Source organism: Ambystoma mexicanum, chromosome 8 (genome assembly GCF_040938575.1).
Source record: "Ambystoma mexicanum isolate Mex_15411 chromosome 8, UKY_AmexF1_1, whole genome shotgun sequence".
In the NCBI taxonomy this organism is placed as follows: domain Eukaryota; kingdom Metazoa; phylum Chordata; class Amphibia; order Caudata; family Ambystomatidae; genus Ambystoma; species Ambystoma mexicanum.
Window position 1 is genome coordinate 95,760,488 of NC_090929.1, and position 23,755 is coordinate 95,784,242.

The 23,755-nt window shown below is 46.5% G+C and overlaps 1 protein-coding gene across 1 annotated transcript; it reads right to left on the reverse strand.

Moving 5' to 3' along the window:
* Nucleotides 1-19,173: 19,173 nt before the first annotated feature.
* On the reverse strand, nt 19,174-22,239 carry LOC138471446 (pneumococcal serine-rich repeat protein-like). The gene has a single exon (XM_069609077.1). The coding sequence runs from the start codon at nt 22,237-22,239 to the stop codon at nt 19,174-19,176; it is 3,066 nt and encodes a 1,021-aa protein (XP_069465178.1).
* Nucleotides 22,240-23,755: the final 1,516 nt, after the last annotated feature.

A 23,755-nucleotide genomic window follows, 5' to 3' on the forward strand; every position in this document is an offset into this window, starting at 1 on the left:
GATAACCAAGCCCAGCATAGCACTCTTTTCAAAATTAACCTGCTGTTAAGATGTTGTGGAAAACCCCCGGTAGAGCAGACAGGACAAGCCAGGAGCTCCCATGCCCAATAACAGAAGAGTCCAAAGAATTTGACCAAGACCTGTTATTGCATCTTCACTACTATATGGGGGAGGGCTCATATATAGGGTTCATGTAGTCTGCTGCTGCTTTTAATTCTTTCAATGTCCTTCATTTGGCGGCTCAGCGTTTTGGGAGTGTTGAGCCCTCCCGGTCATGCTGATGGAGCATCCACTCCCTATGGGGTGGATCCTCCACCTCGTCCCCAAACATCTTCCACAGCTCCAACATAGCTAGTCTATTTCGCAGTTTCTTTCCCTTATATGCAATATGTAAATATGTGGTCATGTGTTACAGCACATATTTCAGAAGGCTGTCCTCTTGGGCCAGGCTTTATCCGTTTTGCCTGCTGTCTCACAAACCCATTCCTTGTTATACTTGACAATATTAGTTGTATACCATGGAAGGGACTTGCACAGGTGCATAAAGGGAATGTCTCCAATGATGGCACGTCACGCTCTTGACTGCTGATACTTACTTAATCCCTAAACTCTCTTAAATCAAGATTTTTCTACTATGCTTTCACAATTTCTCATCAACAATATTTTCTTCAATTTCCAACACTTTGTAACCCTCTTCCCAAGCCTCTCGGCTCCACCAACACCAGGTTGGGTGCATACCACAAACACTGCCCATGCTCAGGACTTCACCATTTGAGTACAGACCAAAAATCCATGTGCTCCTATGACATAAACCAACACCAACAAAGCCTTGTTTTCCTAACTTTAAAACAACTTCTCACCCTTTCGCTGTTACCCCACACTGTTGGTAAACCAAACTTCTCACGTCAATTCTCCCCAATTCTCTTACAACCTACCATTTGCAGACAACCCTTCTGCCAATGTTTCAACTTCCTCACAACCTCCTGCTGGTGGACAACCCTTCAGCCGATGTTTCGATTTCCACACAACCTCCTACTGGCGGACAACCATTCTGCTGGTGTTCCAATTTCCTCACAACCTTCTGCTGGCACCAGCAAACTCTATACATCTGGGTGCACCCTCAAAACAACACAACAAACAAGAATCCATACGGCCGTCTTCCTGTCCTTACTTTGACAATGTATCCTTTCTTCTCTTAAAACTGCCCCTCAGGCCATGGCACCTTCTTCAATGCCCTTGACACAGGATAACCGTTATACTCTTTTTTTTTATTTTTATTTTTTTATTCTTTTTCAATAAGGTGCCACCTTCTGTAATCCTGGGTACAGGTAAAGTCTCATAAATAAATACTTGATCACTTTCCCCCAAACTTATACAACAAATCACTCCTGCCCTTGTTTGTCAATTTGATGCTCTCATACTTACATCCATGTATTGACGGAAGCCTTCGGGATCGCTCCTCCTTCAATTGGCCACTACGCCTTCCGTCCTGAGGGGTGTCCTGCGGGGAGCCGGCAGGATTTTCTACAAAGGGGGCTTCTGTCGACCATCTCATTTCATGCGTGATTCTTCCGGTCTCCATGGGTCACTGTAGTCCTCATGCTCACAGCGGGAAAAGACAATATTTCTGAGGGCATTGGCCAAACGTGTTAAGATGGGGTGGAAACCACCGCATAGAGCACGCAGGACAACCCGGGAACTCCCATGCCCAATAGCGGAACAGTCCAAAGAATTAGAAAAATAGCGATTTTATTCACAATCCATAGAAAACAGGGACAGCTGTGGACATCAAGAAAATCTCTGAGCTCTCAGTTACTTTCAGGCTTGACAACAGTTTAAAAGCAAGACCTACGTCACAACTGACGTTTCATCATATTCTAGATTACAAGAACCTATGAGGTGTAGGGATTGGTTAAGGAGTCATCTAAGTATATTTTCCATATGGGTTACCATTTTCATTGGTTACACTCTGTCTGGTGGCTCCGCCTAAGACCACCAGCCAAATTCATGCAGGTGAATACATGTCATCTCTACTCTGTTGGATTAGCCGTTGCAACAATTATGGGGTAACGTTATTGGAGGATAGGCATTGGTTAGTATTGACTAGGGCTGTACCGAATAGCATATTTAGTATTTGGCCGAATACCGAATAGTTTGTCAACTATTCGGTCGAAGCCGAATATGAAGCCTAATAGTTGTTATATTTAATAAATCATTTTCCAAACTTCAAAAAACAAACTTATTAAAAAAACAAATAAGACACCATTTTAAATGCATTCTATACATTTATTTCTCTTAATTTTAATTAATGTAGCATCTTTATTTAAAGTATAAAAGCCAGAAATAAAGCAGATTTAACCAAAATGAAGGGATCAGATTTACAGAAGATTGTTGCATATTCAGTGCCAGTTAAATTAGGAGGCTTCACAAATGTAAAAGGACTGCCTTTGTGAATCAGATGCATTACATTCTCTATCCAGTTGCAAAGTCGATGCGGTCGAGCTTCGAAACTTCTTTGCAGCTCACATAGAAATGTATAAAATGGTTGATGTCGGCTCATGCAGGACACAAGTCAAGAGGAAATCTGAAATGCATGAACTCCATCTCACAACTATTCACCCGACCCAAAAATATGCTGCTCATTTTTCACTTATCCTAGCCACTCTTTCTCCCAATACACAAACATATGCAACTTGTAATTCCTGATAAAATATCAGATAAGTTAAACTCAGGACTCAAGTGCTTAAAAAAAGAAAAGGGGGGACTATGACGTACGCATTGGGAAGTGACATGACAGGAACTGAAAGTATCTATGCACATTTCTTTCAGTTTGATTTTTCCAACTGAAAAAGTGCACATTAAATATAAAGATTTGCGAAAAGAAAAGATGTTGCTGTATTGTTGCAGGCTAAGTATAACAGATGAGCACCTTTTTTTGTCTTAGAATCTGTAAAAAAAATGCTCTATAGAGCAGATTACAATATAAGATATTTTTCAGCTGTGTGATAGCAATTTGTCTGGTCAAATTCTATTCAGTTTTGCAAACTGAAGTCTACATTTGCCTTTCTGGGTTCATGTTGCATTGTATTTAAATGAGAATGTCAAAGTATTCGGCAAGAGCCGAATAGCAAGAAACTATTCGGCCGGGGCCGAATACCTTTTTTTCTGCCGGAATTCGGCCGAATACTTACTCGAAGCCGAAGTTTGGTACACCCCTAGTATTGACTTTCCCAGCCTTGGAAATTTGGAAGGTTATACGCACATGAGCAACAATAGTAGCCAGGGGGAGCGGCACCAAGGTGCTACTGTTCACAGTTAGGTTACCATCTCTGATTCTCTAGGCCCCAAACCGTGACTGTTAATGGTTGGCATGGCATTGTCTTCTATCTTTGTCCTGGGAACGTGATGGGAATGAAGGCCTCAGCCTATCTGTCCCTGAAGCTATTGAATAGCCATTATTCTCCAACTGTTGGTTATGGGTGTGGAGACCACATCTTGGATTATTCTGATCAATATTTACTAGGATTTTAGCCCTTATTAGGGAGGGTGTCTTTACCTTTCCTGGCCTCTAGCGACTTGTACGAGCTACTTTCTCTTCAGTATTAATCCTGAGTCAATGGGAATCTGACCTTCCAGCATTATTTGTTTCTTTGCTTCATCTGAGAGGAATGTGTCTCATGCCTGGGAACCGTTATTGTCTGTTTTCTTGAGTGCCGATCCAAACCTTCCCTGTTCGCGATAGCCTTTGCAAGGCATATGCAAGTATTGTCTGGACTATTCAGGTCTGGCTTTTCTGCTCACCCAGTGAAATGGGTCCCCCTGCAGCTTCAAGGTTTCTTGATGTCTCCCATTCATTCGAACGTAGTTGCACTATCCATGTTATTTAAAATGGCCATCCATTCTTGTGGCGTTTCTGCGTTAAGTAAGCTTTATATGTATTCTTATGCATCTTGCATTTCAGCCTATATGTGGAGCATATGTTTTATAGTGTCTAGTGTATGCAAGCATATTCATCATGTCAAATGCAGTTGGACCTATTGTTCATGTATCTTCGTGGTGGATCCATATCTGCTTTGTGTCTAATGCATCTACTTGTGTCAGACCCAGCAGTGATTTCATTTGCTTTCATCGTTATGGTTACAGCATGTTTATATCCTCTACAACCTGCAAATTCAGCTCCTCCTCGATCCCGCCGGGGTAAGGTCGGTAGGGTTGCCTTAATGAGTACTGTCTCTCACACCTGCGGTATGACAGCAGTGAGGGGGTAGATGTCATAAACGATAAACACCTCTCATTTCTATAATATCAAAATGGGGGAGGGGCCAGCATAATGAATGACGCATTAATTTGCCTCTCTTCACTACGCTGTCACAAAAGACCATTATCTCTCCCAGTGCCATACTTGCCACCTTCAAAACACTGGTCCTTGCCCAAGCATCCTTGCCAATCAGCACTACAACCAACACAACATTGATGACCCCCCTCCACTGACTGCCAAACTCAGCCTACAATCCACTGCATCCACCACTCCTCCGACTGCAAACCCCAACATGCCTGCACTGCCTCCCCAGGCTGGGAACCTCACACAAACCCTCTTGTTTACCCTAAGAGTTCCCGACCCGGAAGATGCGTCAGTGAGTGAGCACGGAAAGACGCAGCGCGGCCGAGCATGGGCGATGCCGGATCCACAGCTTGCTCAAGCGTTCCCAATGCAGGAGGGAGAGGGGAGGACCAAAAATACCTGTCATAGGGCTATGGCATGCAAAGAGGGGAGTAGGACAAGAAGCAGAGTTCCCAAGGAGGAGGAAGCTGATGCTCTTCCCCTCCTCTTGCCACCCCTAAGTGGTGGTCTTTGTACCGCTGGATCGATTCCTCGCCCCCACCAAGGCAACCACAGTCTGACCCCACCCCCATGGCCACACCCCCTTCACCCTGATGCTCCTGGCCACCTAGGGCTGGTGTCATTAGCACCATCATTTTGTGCCACGAGGGGAGAGTGGGGGGACCCAGGCACAGGGGGCTGAGATGTCACCATTTCCTCTTCTTCTACTGCCCAGGCCTGTGCAACCCAGTCACCCCTCGATTCGGAAGGCTCTTACCTCCATTCTTGCTTTTCACACTCTCTCACCCACACATATACCAAAACTCTCTTGCACGCTAACTGTTCTCCTTGCACGTACAAAGCAAAAACAAAGAGGTGATGGCTGGAATGAATAAAATGTGTCTTAAACCTCTGGTAACTGCTCTGGGCAACCCTCCAGACCATCAATCTTCACCTGCCAAGCCATTGCAGAAAGGGGAAAGACCATATGCAAATCATGCTTGGTTCCACCTTCGAAGGGGCAGTCCAGCCCGAACTGCTAGGTCACATCCCTTCACCATGAGACCACAAGTATCCCCAGATATGTTTTGGCCTCTTTGAGCATCATCAGTGAGTAGTAGCATGCGTCTCTAGGCCCAGCAGGCACGGGATCCACATCTGGGCATACCATACGGGATCCAAATCTGGACTCAGGCTATCCCAATGTGAGGAGGGAGAGTTGAGGACCAAAATGACCTCTTGTAGGGCTACTGCGGGCAAGGTGGGGAGCCGGACCAGCAGCAGAGTTCTCGAGAAAGAGGAAGCTAATACTCTCCCCCTCCTCAGCCCATCCTTAGTGGTTTCCTCGCCCCCAACAAGCCTGCGAAAATCTGACCCCGGCCACGCCCCCCCTTCATCCCCGATGCTCCTCATCGCCTGGGACCTGGGGTCGTAACGCCATCATTGTCCACTGCGAGATGAGTGTGGGGGGAAGCAGGCACACCAGCCTTGCCCACCCAACCTGGTTGCCCATCCATTTGGAGGGCTCTTACACCTGTTCTTGCTATTCGAACTCTCTCACCCACACACATACCATTACTCTCTCACAAGCTAACTGTCCTCCCTGCATGTAGTCCTTACACTCTCTTTTTTTCCAAGTCTCTCTTCTCTCTTCCACTTGTTCTGTCTCTCGCTCTCTTCCTCTTACACACACAATTTCTCACATCTGCATTTATGTCACACACCTTCTCTATCCGTCTCCCCTCCCACACTCACTATCTCTCTGTAAATCGGCCTTCTCTCTCACACACAAGCACACTGGCACACACACTCCCATCTGCCTTTCTCTCACACACCTTCTCTCTCACACACACACAGACAACCGTTCCAATTCATCTCTCTCTTGCTCTCTCTCTCTCCCACACACGCCCACACCCAAGCTCTGATCTTCCCTTCTCGTAACACACCTTGTCTCTTTCGCTCACACACACAGGCACAGACTCACGCTCCCATCTGCCCTTCTCTCACACACCTTCTCTCTCACACACACAGACACTCGCTATCATTTATCTCTCTCTATCTCACACACACACACTCATGCTCCCATCTGCTCTTCTCGCATACGCCTTCTCTCTCTCTCACACACACAGACACTCGCTATCATTTATCTCTCTCTATCTCACACACACACACTCATGCTCCCATCTGCCCTTCTCGCATACGCCTTCTCTCTCTCACACACACACAGACACTCGCTATCATTTATCTCTCTCTATCTCACACACACACACTCATGCTCCCATCTGCTCTTCTCGCATCCGCCTTCTCTCTCTCTCTCACACACACAGACACTCGCTATCATTTATCTCTCTCTATCTCACACACACACACTCATGCTCCCATCTGCCCTTCTCGCATACGCCTTCTCTCTCTCACACACACAGACACTCGCTATCATTTATCTCTCTCTATCTCACACACACACACTCATGATCCCATCTGCCCTTCTCGCATACGCCTTCTCTCTCTCTCTCCCACACAGACACTCGCTATCATTTATCTCTCTCTATCTCACACACACACACACTCATGCTCCCATCTGCTCTTCTCGCATACGCCTTCTCTCTCTCTCACACACACAGACACTCGCTATCATTTATCTCTCTCTATCTCACACACACACACTCATGCTCCCATCTGCCCTTCTCGCATACGCCTTCTCTCTCTCACACACAGACACTCGCTATCATTTATCTCTCTCTATCTCACACACACACACTCATGCTCCCATCTGCTCTTCTCGCATACGCCTTCTCTCTCTCTCACACACACAGACACTCGCTATCATTTATCTCTCTCTATCTCACACACACACACTCATGCTCCCATCTGCCCTTCTCGCATACGCCTTCTCTCTCCCTCACACACACAGACACTCGCTATCATTTATCTCTCTCTATCTCACACACACACACTCATGCTCCCATCTGCTCTTCTCGCATACGCCTTCTCTCTCCCTCACACACACAGACACTCGCTATCATTTATCTCTCTCTATCTCACACACACACACTCATGCTCCCATCTGCTCTTCTCGCATACGCCTTCTCTCTCCCTCACACACACAGACACTCGCTATCATTTATCTCTCTCTATCTCACACACACACACTCATGCTCCCATCTGCCCTTCTCGCATACGCCTTCTCTCTCTCTCACACACACAGACACTCGCTATCATTTATCTCTCTCTATCTCACACACACACACTCATGCTCCCATCTGCCCTTCTCGCATACGCCTTCTCTCTCTCTCTCACACACAGACACTCGCTATCATTTATCTCTCTCTATCTCACACACACACACTCATGCTCCCATCTGCCCTTCTCGCATACGCCTTCTCTCTCTCTCACACACACAGACACTCGCTATCATTTATCTCTCTCTATCTCACACACACACACTCATACTCCCATCTGCTCTTCTCGCATACGCCTTCTCTCTCTCTCACACACACAGACACTCGCTATCATTTATCTCTCTCTATCTCACACACACACACACGCTCCCATCTGCCCTTCTCGCATACGCCTTCTGTCCCACACACACACACACACACCTTCTCTCTCTAGCATACACCTTCACTCTGTCACACACACCTCTCTCTCTCAAACACCCATACCTCCCGTCTGACCTTCTAGCATACACGTCTCTCTCTCACACACACATCTTTCTCACTCACACACACACACGCTCCCATCTGCCCTTCACACATACTCTCTCACAACACACACACAGACACACAAGCTCCCTCTCTCACACACACACACGCTCCCATCTGCCCTTCTCGCGCGCTCCCTCTCTCTCTCACACACACGCTCCCATCTGCCCTTCTCCCATTCTCTCTCTCACACACACGCTCCCCCCTGCCCTTCTCCCATTCTCTTTCTCCCACACACACGCTCCCCCCTGGCCTTCTCGCTCGCTCCCTCTCTCTCTCACACACGCACACACACGCTCCCATCTGCCCTTCTCTCTCTCACACACGCTCCCATCTGCCCTTCTCCCATTCTCTTTCTCCCACACACACGCTCCCCCCTGCCCTTCTCGTGCGCTCTCTCTCTCACACACACAGATACACGCACGCTCCCGCGTGCCCTTCTCGTGCGCTCTCTCTCTCACACACACAGATACACGCACGCTCCCGCGTGCCCTTCTCGTGTGCTCTCTCTCTCACACACACAGATACACGCACGCTCCCGCGTGCCCTTATCGTGCTCTCTCTCTCTCTCATACACGTGCTCAGATTGTCACACCACAGTGTGATCCCGACGCTAATCCCCGGCCGCTATATTTCCCGTCTCTTCCCTTTCCAAGTGCTCTTGTAAGTACTGAACACAGTTGTCGTTCAGACACCTTCCTCCGGGGTCCGGGCCAAAATGACAGCTTCCGTGACCCAGCTGTCTGCGTTGCGCAATAGCGGCCCTGGGAACGCGCAACCATCCAACCGCATTCTGATGGAAAGCGAATCCTCGAAAGGCGATTAATAAATCGATTGAATGAGGCGGCCTCTAAGGATGGGATCTTGGGGGGCGAGGGGTGGCGGGCTCAGCCCAGGGCTTTCTGATTATATATCGAACCTCCACGGGCGGAGAAGAGGCACTCTGCGCAACCTTTCCTTGCCAGGCGCTTGCTTTTCATATGCCTGGCCTCTGGTATTTTTGGGGGGCATATATAATTCAGGTTTAGCGCCCACCTCTCGCGTTTACCAGCGACCCGTGTTATCGCTCCTCTTCCTATTTCAAAAGAAGCGGTAATGGCTCCCACGCCCTGCGCTGTATGAAAAGACACCTTGGGCGCGCGGACAGCAAAGGCGCAAACTGCGTCCAGAACTTTAGCAAATGAATAACCTTCTGACAGAATGTCGAGGCCAGACTCGAAGCTCGCGCACCACGCAGAGCCAACGGGCTCTGCAGTGTGGCACGATGAGGGCGGCGGAGGATAACGACCGGCCCGATACACAAATAGCCCGTGAAAAACAGTTTAATAAATCGGGCATTGCACCAAACTTTGGAAAAAATATAGGCCCCAAAAAAAAAATCCAAAATTCTGCAGTTCACGCCACCTTTTGATCTGATGAAAACGAACCGTTTTATGCCCGATCCCTCGCTCTGGACACTCCACTTCAAAGGCTACCTGCTCTAAATCTCCTCATTATCCGGGCATATTGCCTGCCTTCCAAAGTGAAATTTAGAAAGGGACCCCGCGCCCGCGGATTAGGGGGGCTTAAATCACTCTGATAAGACAGTTAACTTTGGCAATTTTCAATTTAAGCAGCCCCCGGTATGTGTTGTTGGCCTCAGAAGTGCCATTTTCGGCCATGTGTCGGGAGTTTTTTTTTAAAAAAAAACTTTTTGTTAACTTCCTGAGGACAAATTGGACTTGCGGAGTCGGGCAGGGAAAGCTGTGACTGAGGGCCGTATAAAACGTGCAATTACCTCGCTCCCAAACGAGTCTGGGGCCTGGGCCCAGGGCCGCCATTTAAATGAATTTAAATGAAATGGGGGAGGGGCGCGGGCGCACCTGACCATTGAGGGGGAAAAAAGAGGAGAGGAAAGCGAAGTTACGGGCTATTTCAAACCAGACGGCCATGGTGCGAGTAGTTAGCCCAGTCCCTTTCGTTCAAAATGGCAGAGGCCAGAGTGCAAGCAACCGGAGGACACCGGAACATGTTTAAATGAACACGTTAAGCTGTCTGGAATGCGAGTGTGTAAGAGACACTTTAAACATGCCCGTTTCCCAGTGTAAACTACCCACATGCAAATCAAATGTGTTAAATGACCCCCGTGTCCAAGATGTTTTGGACTACAATTCCCTTCTCAACCTTTGCTAGCACTGTCAAGTGCTTTAGCACTGGCGTTTTTCGTGCAGTTGGTAAGAGAACGGGGGTGCTCGGACGATCAAGCAGTGGGATCGGAATCACACTGGGGCCCAGGGGGCTAGCAAGGCTTAGCTCAAGTCCCGCAGTGCAGCCCCCCCCCCCCCAGGTGGTCCGCTTTAGCTGCTCCCCATGCTCAATTGCGTTGAGAGGGCATCCGCGGCCTTGCACAGTTCTAAGCAGGGCAACGCATGCCTATGATTGTTTGATAACTTTGAGGGATGCGTCTGTACTTCTGACGGTGCCACTTTGACGGTGGGCCTGCCTTTGAAGCGAGAAAATCCTTTGCCTGGCTGTCAGTGAAGCTAAAAATGCGGCGTTCCCTTTGTGAACAAATGCATACCCCCCCCCCCCCCTAAACCTGCGATTGCCTTTATTCTGGGCGGTGATCTTACAAAGTGTGCTTGGCATTAGTGTTGATCACGTATTCGTTCACCTGAAACGACAGTCAGTAATCAATGCTTTTGGTGGCATCTCCATTCTGGTCATGCATTAACAGCTGTTACCGGCCTGCCTAACGAGGGCGACCAATCAAACGACTGCGTGATTTATGGAGGCTGCGTGGGGAAATCAAAAAAAGGGCGGTAAGAATCCAGAGTCTCAAAGGCCCCTATTAATGATGTGGTCAAGAGTCGGGGGGGGGGGGGGCGGTTCAGGGCAGGAGGCAGCGCCTCACCATGATTAAACCCGCGCATGGCAGGCTCTTTGATACTCCTGCTCATTACGCGCCTCCGCCCCTGCCTCCCTCCCACCGTTCCGGGCAGAAACGTGACACGCACGTATCTAACCTGACCCGCAGTGCCAGGTGCAGGGCTGGGAGGCTAATGTGTTGGGGAGGGCTGGGGCGACCAGAAATGAGGGGCCCTGGGCGGACCCACCCGGAAGCCTTCCTTTAACGGAGGGGGTAACATTCTGCCGTGATGGTGGGCATTAACTATGTTCAATAGTGACTGTTCCCGGGAAGGGCCTGTGCTCTGTTCAGCGCAACAACAAAGCACGGAACAATAGTAACACACGACGACCACAAGAAACCAGCGATACGAACAACAACGATAGCCACGGTACAGACAATAACAGCAATTGCAAGTGTGTTGAGCTGTATTACTCTTTCCGCATAACAGATTGCACGGTTTCCTTAAGACACCCTCCCAGCACCGCCAGTAACGCCGTGTAACTGGCGAGCACACAGGGCAACACCGAGCAGAGTGGCCGTTGTGTTGTTCTGGTTCTTTGCGTGTGTTGTGTGTGCACAACCTCAAATGGCGTAAACAGTCATAAAAGCGGCAGCTTGCAATCCTTGGGTCTGAGCGGTGTGTTCACCTTAGGCGGGCGCGTCCGTGTGGGACGGTAATAAGAGACAACACACGGGTGTAACGCGTTACCCTTTACCCGTAACACCTGCTGCCGGCAAAGCGCTTCGAAACCACAAGACGGTGTCAACTAGTGGGTCATAACATACAATAATACTTTCATTAGAAATAGTGTTATCTATTTCAATTCGAACAGAATTGCAAGCGCCTTTAATGATACTTCTGACGGTATTTCTAATGATACTACTTGGAGTAACAGCGGCACTAGCAATAGTAACAGGGGCAAAACCAGCACTGGGCGATACGCCTGGCGTGAGTGCCTACCGCACCATAGCTAGTACTGGTAGCGTTGGACAGTGCTGGAGTTGCAGCGGTTAATACTGGTAGTTGTGCGGTGGTGGAACTGAGGAGAAGTACGCATTTATTTGTTTACTTAATATTTATTTATTTGCTTCTCAAGTTAATAAATAAGTGTGGACAGTGCTGGAGTTGCAGCGGTTAGTACTGGTAGTTGTGCGGTGGTGGTACTGAGGAGAAGTACGCATTTATTTGTTTACTTAATATTTATTTATTTGCTTCTCAAGTTAATAAATAAGTGTGGACAGTGCTGGAGTTGCAGTGGTTAGTACTGGTAGTTGTGCGGTGGTGGTACTGAGGAGAAGTACGCATTTATTTGTTTACTTAATATTTATTTATTTGCTTCTCAAGTTAATAAAGTGTGGACAGTGCGGTAGTTGCAGTGGTTAGTACTGGTAGTTGTGCGGTGGTGGTACTGAGGAGAAGTACGCATTTATTTGTTTACTTAATATTTATTTATTTGCTTCTCAAGTTAATAAATAAGTGTGGACAGTGCTGGAGTTGCAGTGGTTAGTACTGGTAGTTGTGCGGTGGTGGTACCGATGAGAAGTACGCATTTATTTATTTACTTAATATTTATGTATTTGATAATGAAGTAAATAAATAAATAATTGCTAAGTTAACACTGGTGGATAGGATAAGGCGCGGCATTCGGGCAAGAGGCGATGGTGGAGCGGGCCTGAAGGTGCATACGAACCCCTACTACTTGCAGGAGTAACAGAAGGCAAAAGTACTAACAATTACAGCTGGCAGGGGTTATATCAGTCGCGTAGGTTATTTATATGTGTAGACGGGGTTATTGAATTAATGGAGAAAGTGGGAAAAGAAACCAGGATTAAAACAAAGACAACGCGTTTAACTGAGATTGGAAAACAGTCGAAAATCAACAGCTTCACGGGGATACATGTGCTTCCCGAGGACGCATGTGCGTCCCGAGGACACATGTGCAGATGAAACAAGTGGACACGAGACTCCACCTGACAAGCAGCAGAGCGGAGAATGGGCTCAAGCGCCAGCGTTCCCGGAGCGTTCCGCCAGGAAGTGCCGACGAGCACTAACGGGGTTTGTAAAATGGTTTTCCACTGGACGCCACAGTTTGCCAAAAATAAAAGCTGGCCTGGGTGCACAATGCGGACGCCAGGCCGCTTGCTAATATCGCGAATATTATAGCGAATATCCGGGCGCCCTGCTGCGAGGAGTTCCTTCCAGGCGACACCTGTGGATGGCCCGTCAACAGGAAGCCTCACATACATTCCGGACGACAGCACACCGCCCACAAATAAATGTAGTTACATAACCTGTTTTCAAGATCTTTAAGCAAAAATCAAAAATAGTAACATGGGAGGGATGGAACATCTTCCGTGATGAGAAAGGCACTTTACATCATTACTTGGACTGCAGAATGCTATTAGAAAATATGCCAATGGCCAGTGTTTTTAATACCTTTGGAGTAATTCATGAATTTTAAAGATTTTTAAGGATTTGAAAACGGCACGAATCTGAAAGAAATACTCCCCCCCCCGCTCCCTCTCGCCCTCTAAAACAATGGATGTTTTCAAACAGTTACGTGTAAAATGTCCAGGTGATTCCATCGGTGTGGGTGTGGCGGCGGGGCCAGCAGTAGTGTTTATCTCTGCGTGGGGTGAGATAATTATGCCTTTCACCTTTTCAGAGGGGAGATGTCACGCCTCGAGTCGCGACATCTCCCCAATTGGCGTGACAGGCACTGTTCTGGCAGCAATGGTTTAGCTCGGAAAGGATTCCTCCAACGCCGAGAGAGCGATTTAAATAGCGAACTTTGCCGAGGGAACGATGGCAAGTCACTGCGGTTTACACGGCTCGACAAGGCCACACTACGTGGGCGCACGCCTACACCTCTGCACATACCTGAGAACTCCTAGTCCTTTACACATTTTCGCCTTAAAAAATAAAACACTGTGGGCCCGATTCATGGAATATTTGCCCGGTTCAAAGTAACTTTGCACTGCTGAAAAATGACTGCACTACTGACACAAACCCTGATTCATGGAACCGTTCAAAGTGTATTTTTGAAGTGCAAAGTGCGGGCAAACTTCATTTTGTACTGCAAAAATTACTTTGCACGAACTTTCCACTGTAGAAATACACTTTGCACAGCCCCGCGAATCAGGGTTTGTGTCGCAGTTCAACGTCACTTTGAACCGGGTAAATATTGCAGAGTGAATCCGGCCCTGTGTTGCGTCTGTGCTCCACTTTTCGCACACACTTTCCCAAAGGCTCACATTGACAGCATTATTCTCTGCAGCACGGATGCAATTCCGCTTTCCCAAATGTGACCACCAACAAAGCGCTTTGAGGCCTCCTTCTAAGGGCAGAAAGTAGCCAGGAACCGCGCTCTGCTTTTCACAGAGGGCCGAAGGGGGCTGCTTTTAAAGAGCTTCATAAGAGAGCGTTCGGTCCTTTAAACACACCGGACACTTTGCTTTGCGCTCGTGTTTCTTGGCGCTTGCGTGAAAATTCGCCCTCAAAGCAAGAACACGTATTTTTCTATTGAAAAAAGTCGCGCTTACTCCTGTGGCGATATTTCTAAATTCACTAAAACACTGGATTTTAGGAGACTCCTACACAACAGATACTCATGAAGTTACCATTACGCCTATTAATGTTCGCTGTCCTTCTAATGTTGAACTGTACCCCCAGCTCCCCTTGTTTTTTCGAGTTTCTCTTGTGCGGGCCCCTCTGTTAGTCCTGCGATATCTTTTTCGCTCGAGCTCTGGGGCGAACCTTTTCATGACTAGGAATTCTTATCGAATTGGATTTAATGATGTTGATGTTTAAAGCATGATGTAAAAACATGTTCTAAATGGGTCTTTCCCATGTTAAAACATGTTTGTAAATCAGGCACCGAATCTTATACTTTTGTAAACGTTTATTTTAAAATGAATGAAAATTACTTAACAAGACATTGATCTTTTTTCTTTAAATCTTCGTTTGCTCTTCGGCTTTCATATTTGGCAAATACAAAAAACTGCTGAAATTATATCTATCTTTATATATTTCTATGTATTTATTTGTCTTTATATTTTCTTTCTCTCTTTCTATCTTTGTATCTATCTTTCCATTTGTTTGATTTTATTCTTTCTCTCTCTCTCTTTCTTTCTTTTCTTTGTATCTACCTTTCTATTTGTTTGTCTTTATTTTTCTATCTATCTCTCTATCTCTCTATCTCTCTATCTCTCTCTCTATCTATCTATCTATCTCTCTAATAATAATAATAATAATAATAATAATTAGGCTTTTATATAGCGCTACAAACCCTCAGGTATCTGAGCGCTGCTTATTATTACCCATCGACCTCGGAAGGATGAAAGGCTGAGTTTGGCCCCGCCGGGATTCGAACCTGCGTTAACAGGCTCGGGTGTCAAAGCGGGCGCTCTACTCGCTGTGCCACTCTCTATATCTATCTATCTATCTATCTATCTATCTATCTATCTATCTATCTATCTATCTCTCTCTCTCTCTCTCTCTATCTATCTATCTATCTATCTATCTATCTATCTCTCTGTCCCTCTACATAGACTGAAACAACCGCATTTTATATGCAAGACGGCATCTTGAACATAAACAAACGCGCGCGCGCCCACGAACACTTATACACAGGTATATATGTGCATACATGATAGGAAAACACCAACAGCCTTTGTTAGCGAGCAGGAAACTGCACCCCCCCCTCCCCACCACTGCATGTGCGTGCATATAACATTCCCGCTGTGCTGCTGCACCGGGTTGGTTCGCATCGGGTGCAGCACTTTGGCACACCCTGTCGCAGTGTGCATGGCAGTGCACGGCTAAGTAATGGCTTCCTCTGCTTATTAAGCGCATTATGGGCCCATAAATATCATACTATATCCGCGCGCCGGCTAGTTCCCTTTTTTTGGCAGGCTCTTATTAATGAAATCGAATTTTCAATTTGGTTCTGTATTTATGAAGGCAGATTAATAAAGGGCCTCCTTCATAGAAGACCGAGTCGGAGGCCCAGAACAATTTCTGAATTATAATCTCCCATCTCTTATAGCCGCTCAAGGAGTTCCACGCGTTTACATTGGCCCAGAACCCAGCCAGCAAAACGCGTCCCGCGCGGGCACTAACGCTTCATAATTCACCGGAACCGCGACTTGGGCGCAAAAGTCTTCCCAGTGGTAGGGGCAGCGCGCGCCTTTATACATGCCCTTTGAAGGGAATTTTAGCACATGTTCAAGGGGCTTCCTTTTATAAAACAAACTGCTATTTCTCTGATCATCTCTATTTCGCGAGGTGTTACACTAACGAAAACAAAGAGAGCATTAGACAGCCACGTTCAAATAATACTTTTTATTCTTCATAATTACGAGCTTTAAGGACCGATTCGTGGGATTCTTTGCACGCTTTAAAGTGTCCTTGCACTCATGAAAAGAGACATATTCACTGACGACATTACACCCCGATTCACGGAACTGTGCAACGTGCATTTTAGCAGTGCAAAGTCTGTGCAAAGTCATTTTGAACTGCAAAAATGCACTGCCCCGTCCCATGAATCAGGGCTGCTGTCGTTCAGTGCAAAGTTACTTTTCAGAAGTGCAAAGGCACTTTAAACCAATTCAATCGGACCCTAAATGAATGCGCGGAAGCTTGAAAATACTGCATTTTAACGCAGCGGGATGGCAGCAGCGCAATTCAGTGCACTTATAAAGTGCGCCGAGTGCGCCAATGTTGCGGCCCCGCAAATTATGTTTTTACACTGTTTCATGACTGGAACCCATGTCATAGACAGTTCATTTATCAATTTGCAGCATGTTCGCGTCATTCCCGAGCTCCAACAGTGGGCCATGCGGGGCGTCGACGGAGCTCTTTCTTGGGATATTTACACGGCTAAGGGCACGAGCTGCAGATGCTTTCTATTTCATACACATATTTAATTTGTTCTGCCCTCAGTCAGAATCGATTTCAGCCATTATCAAAATGCTTATTTTATCATGTTCAATTGTTAAAACATATATATATATAAGATACATTTTTTAAAATTTTAGATATACTATTGATTAAAACTATGGGCCGGAGGATAGCTCAGGGGCAACGTCTGTCTTAGTAGCAAGGCAGAAAGGCAGGGCAAAACAGGTAGGAAACGATTATGTATATATGCGTGTGATTTAAGGACATTATATTATATTATATATCTTTTAAACAAGATATACAATTTTATATATATATATATATATGTATATATATATATATATATATATATATATAAATTATAAACATATATAAAGAGAGAGATCGAGAGATACAAGCTACACAGCACATTTGGAATCCATAACATTTTCTTAAGCATCTTCATAATTTCGAAACGTAGTACTTAATTCGCAAAGTATCACTCACAAGTTTCTGTGCTGTGAATAGGTCACATATCTGCACATCTTTCCTGAAAGCCCCCCCCCCCAAGGGTCTCTGACCCGCGTATAGCAGTACTCGTTCCCTCCTCACACCTGCACCCCAACCCCCAGCCCACGTGCAGACACATGAAAGGGGCTACGGACGTGGAGTGCTCGTCAGGGGGGAAGGGCCATCTGCGCCCGGAAATGCGGGTCTGACCGGCGAGCACTTGGTGCTAAACAGGAACCCGAGTCAGTCTTTCTTAAATACGGAGTGTGGGAGTGCGCATGCGCCGCCAGAGACACTGCCCAGGAGCCAACACACTGCACCCCTCTCACCCATCCCCCCACCACATGAAACCACATCTGCATGAGAGGCTTGTGCAAAAGTTCACCCTCACAGTGCTGCGAAGCAGCAGCACTTCAAAACAAGCACTATATCAAAAATAATATCAACAATATTGTTACGAATGAGACTAGTGCATTCCCCCTTCTTCTTCATCTTCTTAGTAATGAAGTAGTAGTTAGGAATAGTGCATTTAAAAAGAATAGTTTTTGACCAGTGGTAGTGGAAGAATTAGTAGTAGTTGTGGCGGAAGCGCGATCATGTTAGCAGCAGAAGACAAAGGATCGGAAGCTGTAGTACTATTACTAGGAGCCGCAGAAGACTAAGGATCGGTACCTGTGGTATTATTACTAGTAGCAGCAGAAGACGAAGGATCGGCAGCTGTGGTATTATTACTAGTAGCAGCAGAAGACAAAGGATCGGAAGCTGTAGTACTATTACTAGGAGCCGCAGAAGACGAAGGATCGGAAGCTGTGGTATTATTACTAGTAGCAGCAGAAGACAAAGGATCGGAAGCTGTAGTACTATTACTAGGAGCCGCAGAAGACGAAGGATCGGTAGCTGTGGTATTATTACTAGTAGCAGCAGAAGACGAACGATCGGCAGCTGTGGTATTATTACTAGTAGCAGCAGAAGACAAAGGATCGGAAGCTGTAGTACTATTACTAGGAGCCCCAGAAGACTAAGGATCGGTACCTGTGGTATTATTACTAGAAGCAGCAGAAGATGAAGGATCGGCAGCTGTGGTATTATTACTAGGAGCCGCAGAAGACGAAGGATCGGTAGCTGTAGTACTATTACTAGGAGCCGCAGAAGACGAAGGATCGGCAGCTGTGGTACTATTACTAGTAGCAGCAGAAGACGAAGGATCGGTAGCTGTGGTATTATTACTAGGAGCCGCAGAAGACGAAGGATCGGTAGCTGTAGTACTATTACTAGGAGCCGCAGAAGACGAAGGATCGGCAGCTGTGGTATTATTACTAGTAGCAGCAGAAGACGAACGATCGGCAGCTGTGGTATTATTACTAGGAGCCGCAGAAGACGAAGGATCGGTAGCTGTGGTATTATTACTAGGAGCCTCAGAAGACGAAGGATCGGTAGCTGTAGTACTATTACTAGGAGCCGCAGAAGACGAAGGATCGGCAGCTGTGGTATTATTACTAGTAGCAGCAGAAGACGAACGATCGGCAGCTGTGGTATTATTGCTAGTAGCAGCAGAAGACGAAGGATCGGTAGCTGTAGTACTATTACTAGTAGCAGCAGAAGACGAAGGATCGGCAGCTGTAGTACTATTACTAGGAGCCGCAGAAGACGAAGGATCGGAAGCTGAAGTACTATTACTAGGAGCCGCTGAAGACGAAGGATCAGTAGCTGTGGTATTATTGCTAGTAGCAGCAGAAGACGAAGGATCGGTAGCTGTGGTATTATTGCTAGTAGCAGAAGACGAAGGATCGGCAGCTGTGGTACTATTACTAGTAGCAGCAGAAGACGAAGGATCGGTAGCTGTGGTATTATTACTAGGAGCCGCAGAAGACTAAGGATCGGTAGCTGTAGTACTATTACTAGGAGCCGCAGAAGACGAAGGATCGGCAGCTGTGGTATTATTACTAGGAGCCGCAGAAGACGAAGGATCGGTAGCTGTAGTACTATTACTAGGAGCCGCAGAAGACAAAGGATCGGAAGCTGTGGTATTATTACTAGGAGCCGCAGAAGACGAAGGATCGGTAGCTGTAGTACTATTACTAGGAGCCGCAGAAGACGAAGGATCGGCAGCTGTGGTATTATTACTAGTAGCAGCAGAAGACGAACGATCGGCAGCTGTGGTATTATTGCTAGTAGCAGCAGAAGACGAAGGATCGGTAGCTGTAGTACTATTACTAGTAGCAGCAGAAGACGAAGGATCGGCAGCTGTAGTACTATTACTAGTAGCAGCAGAAGACGAAGGATCGGCAGCTGTAGTACTATTACTAGGAGCCGCAGAAGACGAAGGATCGGAAGCTGAAGTACTATTACTAGGAGCCGCAGAAGACGAAGGATCAGTAGCTGTGGTATTATTGCTAGTAGCAGCAGAAGACGATGGATCGGTAGCTGTGGTATTATTGCTAGTAGCAGCAGAAGACGAAGGATCGGTAGCTGTAGTACTATTACTAGTAGCAGCAGAAGACGAAGGATCGGCAGCTGTAGTACTATTACTAGTAGCAGCAGAAGACGAAGGATCGGCAGCTGTAGTACTATTACTAGGAGCCGCAGAAGACGAAGGATCGGAAGCTGAAGTACTATTACTAGGAGCCGCAGAAGACGAAGGATCAGTAGCTGTGGTATTATTGCTAGTAGCAGCAGAAGACGAAGGATCGGTAGCTGTGGTATTATTGCTAGTAGCAGCAGAAGACGAAGGATCGGCAGCTGTGGTACTATTACTAGTAGCAGCAGAAGACGAAGGATCGGTAGCTGTGGTATTATTGCTAGTAGCAGCAGAAGACGAAGGATCGGTAGCTGTGGTATTATTACTATTAGCAGCAGAAAACGAAGGATCGGAAGCTGTGGTATTATTGCTCGTAGCAGCAGAAGACGAAGGATCGGCAGCTGTGGTACTATTACTAGTAGCAGCAGAAGACGAAGGATCGGTAGCTGTGGTATTATTACTAGTAGCAGCAGAAGACGAAGGATCGGTAGCTGTGGTATTATTAATAGTAGCAGCAGAAGACGAAGGATCGGTAGCTGTGGTATTATTAATAGTAGCAGCAGAAGACGAAGGATCGGTAGCTGTGGTATTATTAATAGTAGCAGCAGAAGACGAAGGATCGGTAGCTGTGGTATTATTAATAGTAGCAGCAGAAGACGAAGGATCGGTAGCTGTGGTACTATTACTAGTAGCAGCAGAAGACGAAGGATCGGTAGCTGTGGTATTATTACTAGTAGCAGCAGAAGACGAAGGATCGGTAGCTGTGGTATTATTACTAGTAGCAGCAGAAGACGAAGGATTGGAAGCTGTGGTATTATTGCTAGTAGCAGCAGAAGATGAAGGATCGGCAGCTGTGGTATTATTAATAGTATCAGCAGAAGACGAAGGATCGGTAGCTGTGGTACTATTACTAGTAGCAGCAGAAGACGAAGGATCGGTAGCTCTGGTATTATTGCTAGTAGCAGCGAAAGATGAAGGATCAGTAGCTGTAGTACTATTGCTAGGAGTAGCAGCAGAAGATGAAGGATTTGTAGCTGTAGTACTATTACTAGGAGTAGCTTCAGAGGATGAAGGATTTGTAGCTGTAGTACTATTACTAGGAGTAGCTTCAGAGGATGAAGGATCAGTATCTGTAGTACTATTGCTAGGAGTAGCAGCAGAAGATAAAGGATCGGAAGCTGTAGTACTATTACTAGGAGCCGCAGAAGACGAAGGATCGGTAGATGTGGTATTATTAGTAGTAGCAGCAGAAGACGAAGGATCGGTAGCTGTGGTATTATTGCTAGTAGCAGCAGAAGACAAAGGATCGGTAGCTGTGGTATTATTACTAGTAGCAGCAGAAGACGAAGGATCGGTAGCTGTGGTATTATTGCTAGTAGCAGCAGAAGACAAAGGATCGGTAGCTGTGGTATTATTACTAGTAGCAGCAGAAGATGAAGGATCGGAAGCTGTAGTACTATTACTGGGAGCAGCAAAAGAGGAAAGATTGGTAGCTGTAGTACCATTACTAGTGGAAGAACCAGTAGTACCATTGCTAGTGCTAGGAGTAGCAGCAGAAGAAGAAGGATCATTAGCTGAAGTACTATTGCTAGGAGTAGCAGCAGAAGATGAATGATTGGTAGCTGTAGTACTATTACTAGTAGTACCAGCAGAAGATGAAGGATCAGTAGCTGTAGTACTATTGCTAGGAGTCGCAGCAGAAGAAGAAGGATCATTAGCTGAAGTACTATTGCTAGGAGTAGCAGCAGAAGATGAAGGATTGGTAGCTGTAGTACTATTACTAGTAGTAGCAGCAGAAGATGAAGGATCAGTAGCTGTAGTACTATTGCTAACAGCAGCAGCAGAAGATGAAGGATCGGTAGCTGTAGTACTATTGCTAACAGCAGCAGCAGAAGAAGAAGGATCGGTAGCTGTAGTACTATTGCTAGGAGTAGCAGCAGAAGATGAAGGATCGGTAGCTGTAGTACTATTGCTAACAGCAGCAGCAGAAGATGAAGGATCGGTAGCTGTAGTACTATTGCTAGGAGTAGCAGCAGAAGATGAAGGCTTGGTAGTTGTAGTACTATTGCTAGGAGTAGCAGCAGAAGATGAAGGATTGGTAGCTGTAGTACTATTGCTAGGAATAGCACCAGAAGATGAAGGATCAGTAGCTGTAGTACTATTGCTAGGAGTAGCAGCAGAAGATGAAGGATTTGTAGCTGTAGTACTATTACTAGGAGTAGCTTCAGAGGATGAAGGATCAGTATCTGTAGTACTATTGCTAGGAGTAGCAGCAGAAGATGAAGGATTGGTAGCTGTAGTACTATTGCTAGGAGTAGCAGCAGAAGATGAAGGCTTGGTTGTTGTAGTACTATTATTAGGAGTAGCAGCAACGGTAGTGCCAGTTCCAGAAAACACAGTAGTGGCAGTGAATGTCATAGTAATATTCGAAGTAGTATTCATATTTAAATTTGAATGTATTGTTGTTTTGTACGATCAGGTCTTTCCAGAGTCCTTAAAGGTGGGCCAGGTACAGTACGGATAGCGGGCCAAGGCATAATGGGGGTGCAGTAGACCGAGGGTTTGTGGCTAACAGTGCCACACACTTCCTGGTCCAGAGATCAAGCACCATACAGTGCAGGGATAAATCAATGCGGTCATAGGGACACCCATTAAAATGCTCAGACTAAAGACAAAGGTGTCCACAAATACATGGATACAGCCACACTGCACACAATGTTTAGGTGAATCATGCGTGATTGCATGTGATTTATTCAACTCAAGCTCAGCCCAACACGTGTTTCGAGCTGTGCTCCTAGTCTTTTGGCTTTTTTCCGCGTCCCTGGTAACGCAGAAAAGAGCCAAAAGGCTCAGAGGCAATTTATCTGGCCGCAACTGCGAAGACTATAGAGAACCGACAAACTTTAACACAAGCTAAACACCAATTGATAATTCAAGGAACAGACGAGCGTTTAAGCCCCAGAAGAAGAGCACGGCTCGAAACACGTGTTAGGCTGACCTTGAGTTGAATAAATTACATCCAATCACGCATGATTCACCTAAACATTGTGCGCAGTGTGGCTGTATCCATGTATTTGTGTACTTCTGTCCCATTGGAATATTAGGCAAAATACCCACAACACGCAGTCACCTGCTGCCACTTGACTTTAACTGATTTGGGTGCAAGCGCTCGAGTATCTTAGTCTCCATTGTCAAAATTTCATGAGGACATGGATGCATGGCATGCAGCTCGGGGGTGGGGGGAACCCTACCCGCAGCCTCCCCCCATCCAGGATATGGAGGAGCGTGGAGGGTGTGGAGCAAATGCTTCTGATGATGTGTTCATGAGGTATTTTCTCTCTTTCGTCTATTACGTGTTCTCCCACAAAAGCATGTATTCATATTAGGTAATATTGATCGCCTGACACATTTTCATGCCAAGGTTGTGTGGGACCACGTGATTGATGGAGCTGGCTTTGTCCAGCTCATGCAAAGGATCAGTGGAGCAACATAGGGACTTCTCTTGCTGGGGGGCGGGGGGGCAAGCAAAGCTCCTCGGGTGGGGCGCGGGTGAGGGAATGCATGGATTGAACATGCTGCGTTATACATCATCCTGATTCTGGCATCAACCACAGACTCATGGTAAGAAAATCTGTAATGAGGTTCTGCAGGGCCAAAGGTTTCCTTTTGACAGGAGGCCTACGGAATAGTTTCTGGAAGGTTCTCAACCTCAGTTATAGGTTAGTCACCTGACTACTAACATATAACTGTAGGCGGTCTAGAGGGCGGGTCCAGTTTCTGCGATCACTTCCCATTAAGTCAAGATGTGCCTGTTCTTTTGTCTTGCAAGATAAATAAAGCTGTGTTGGATTTGACACTACCCTAAATTGATGTGTGAGTCTGGATTCTCCGCCAAGGGTCTGGGGTAGCAGGGAAAAGGAGTATTTATTCTTGC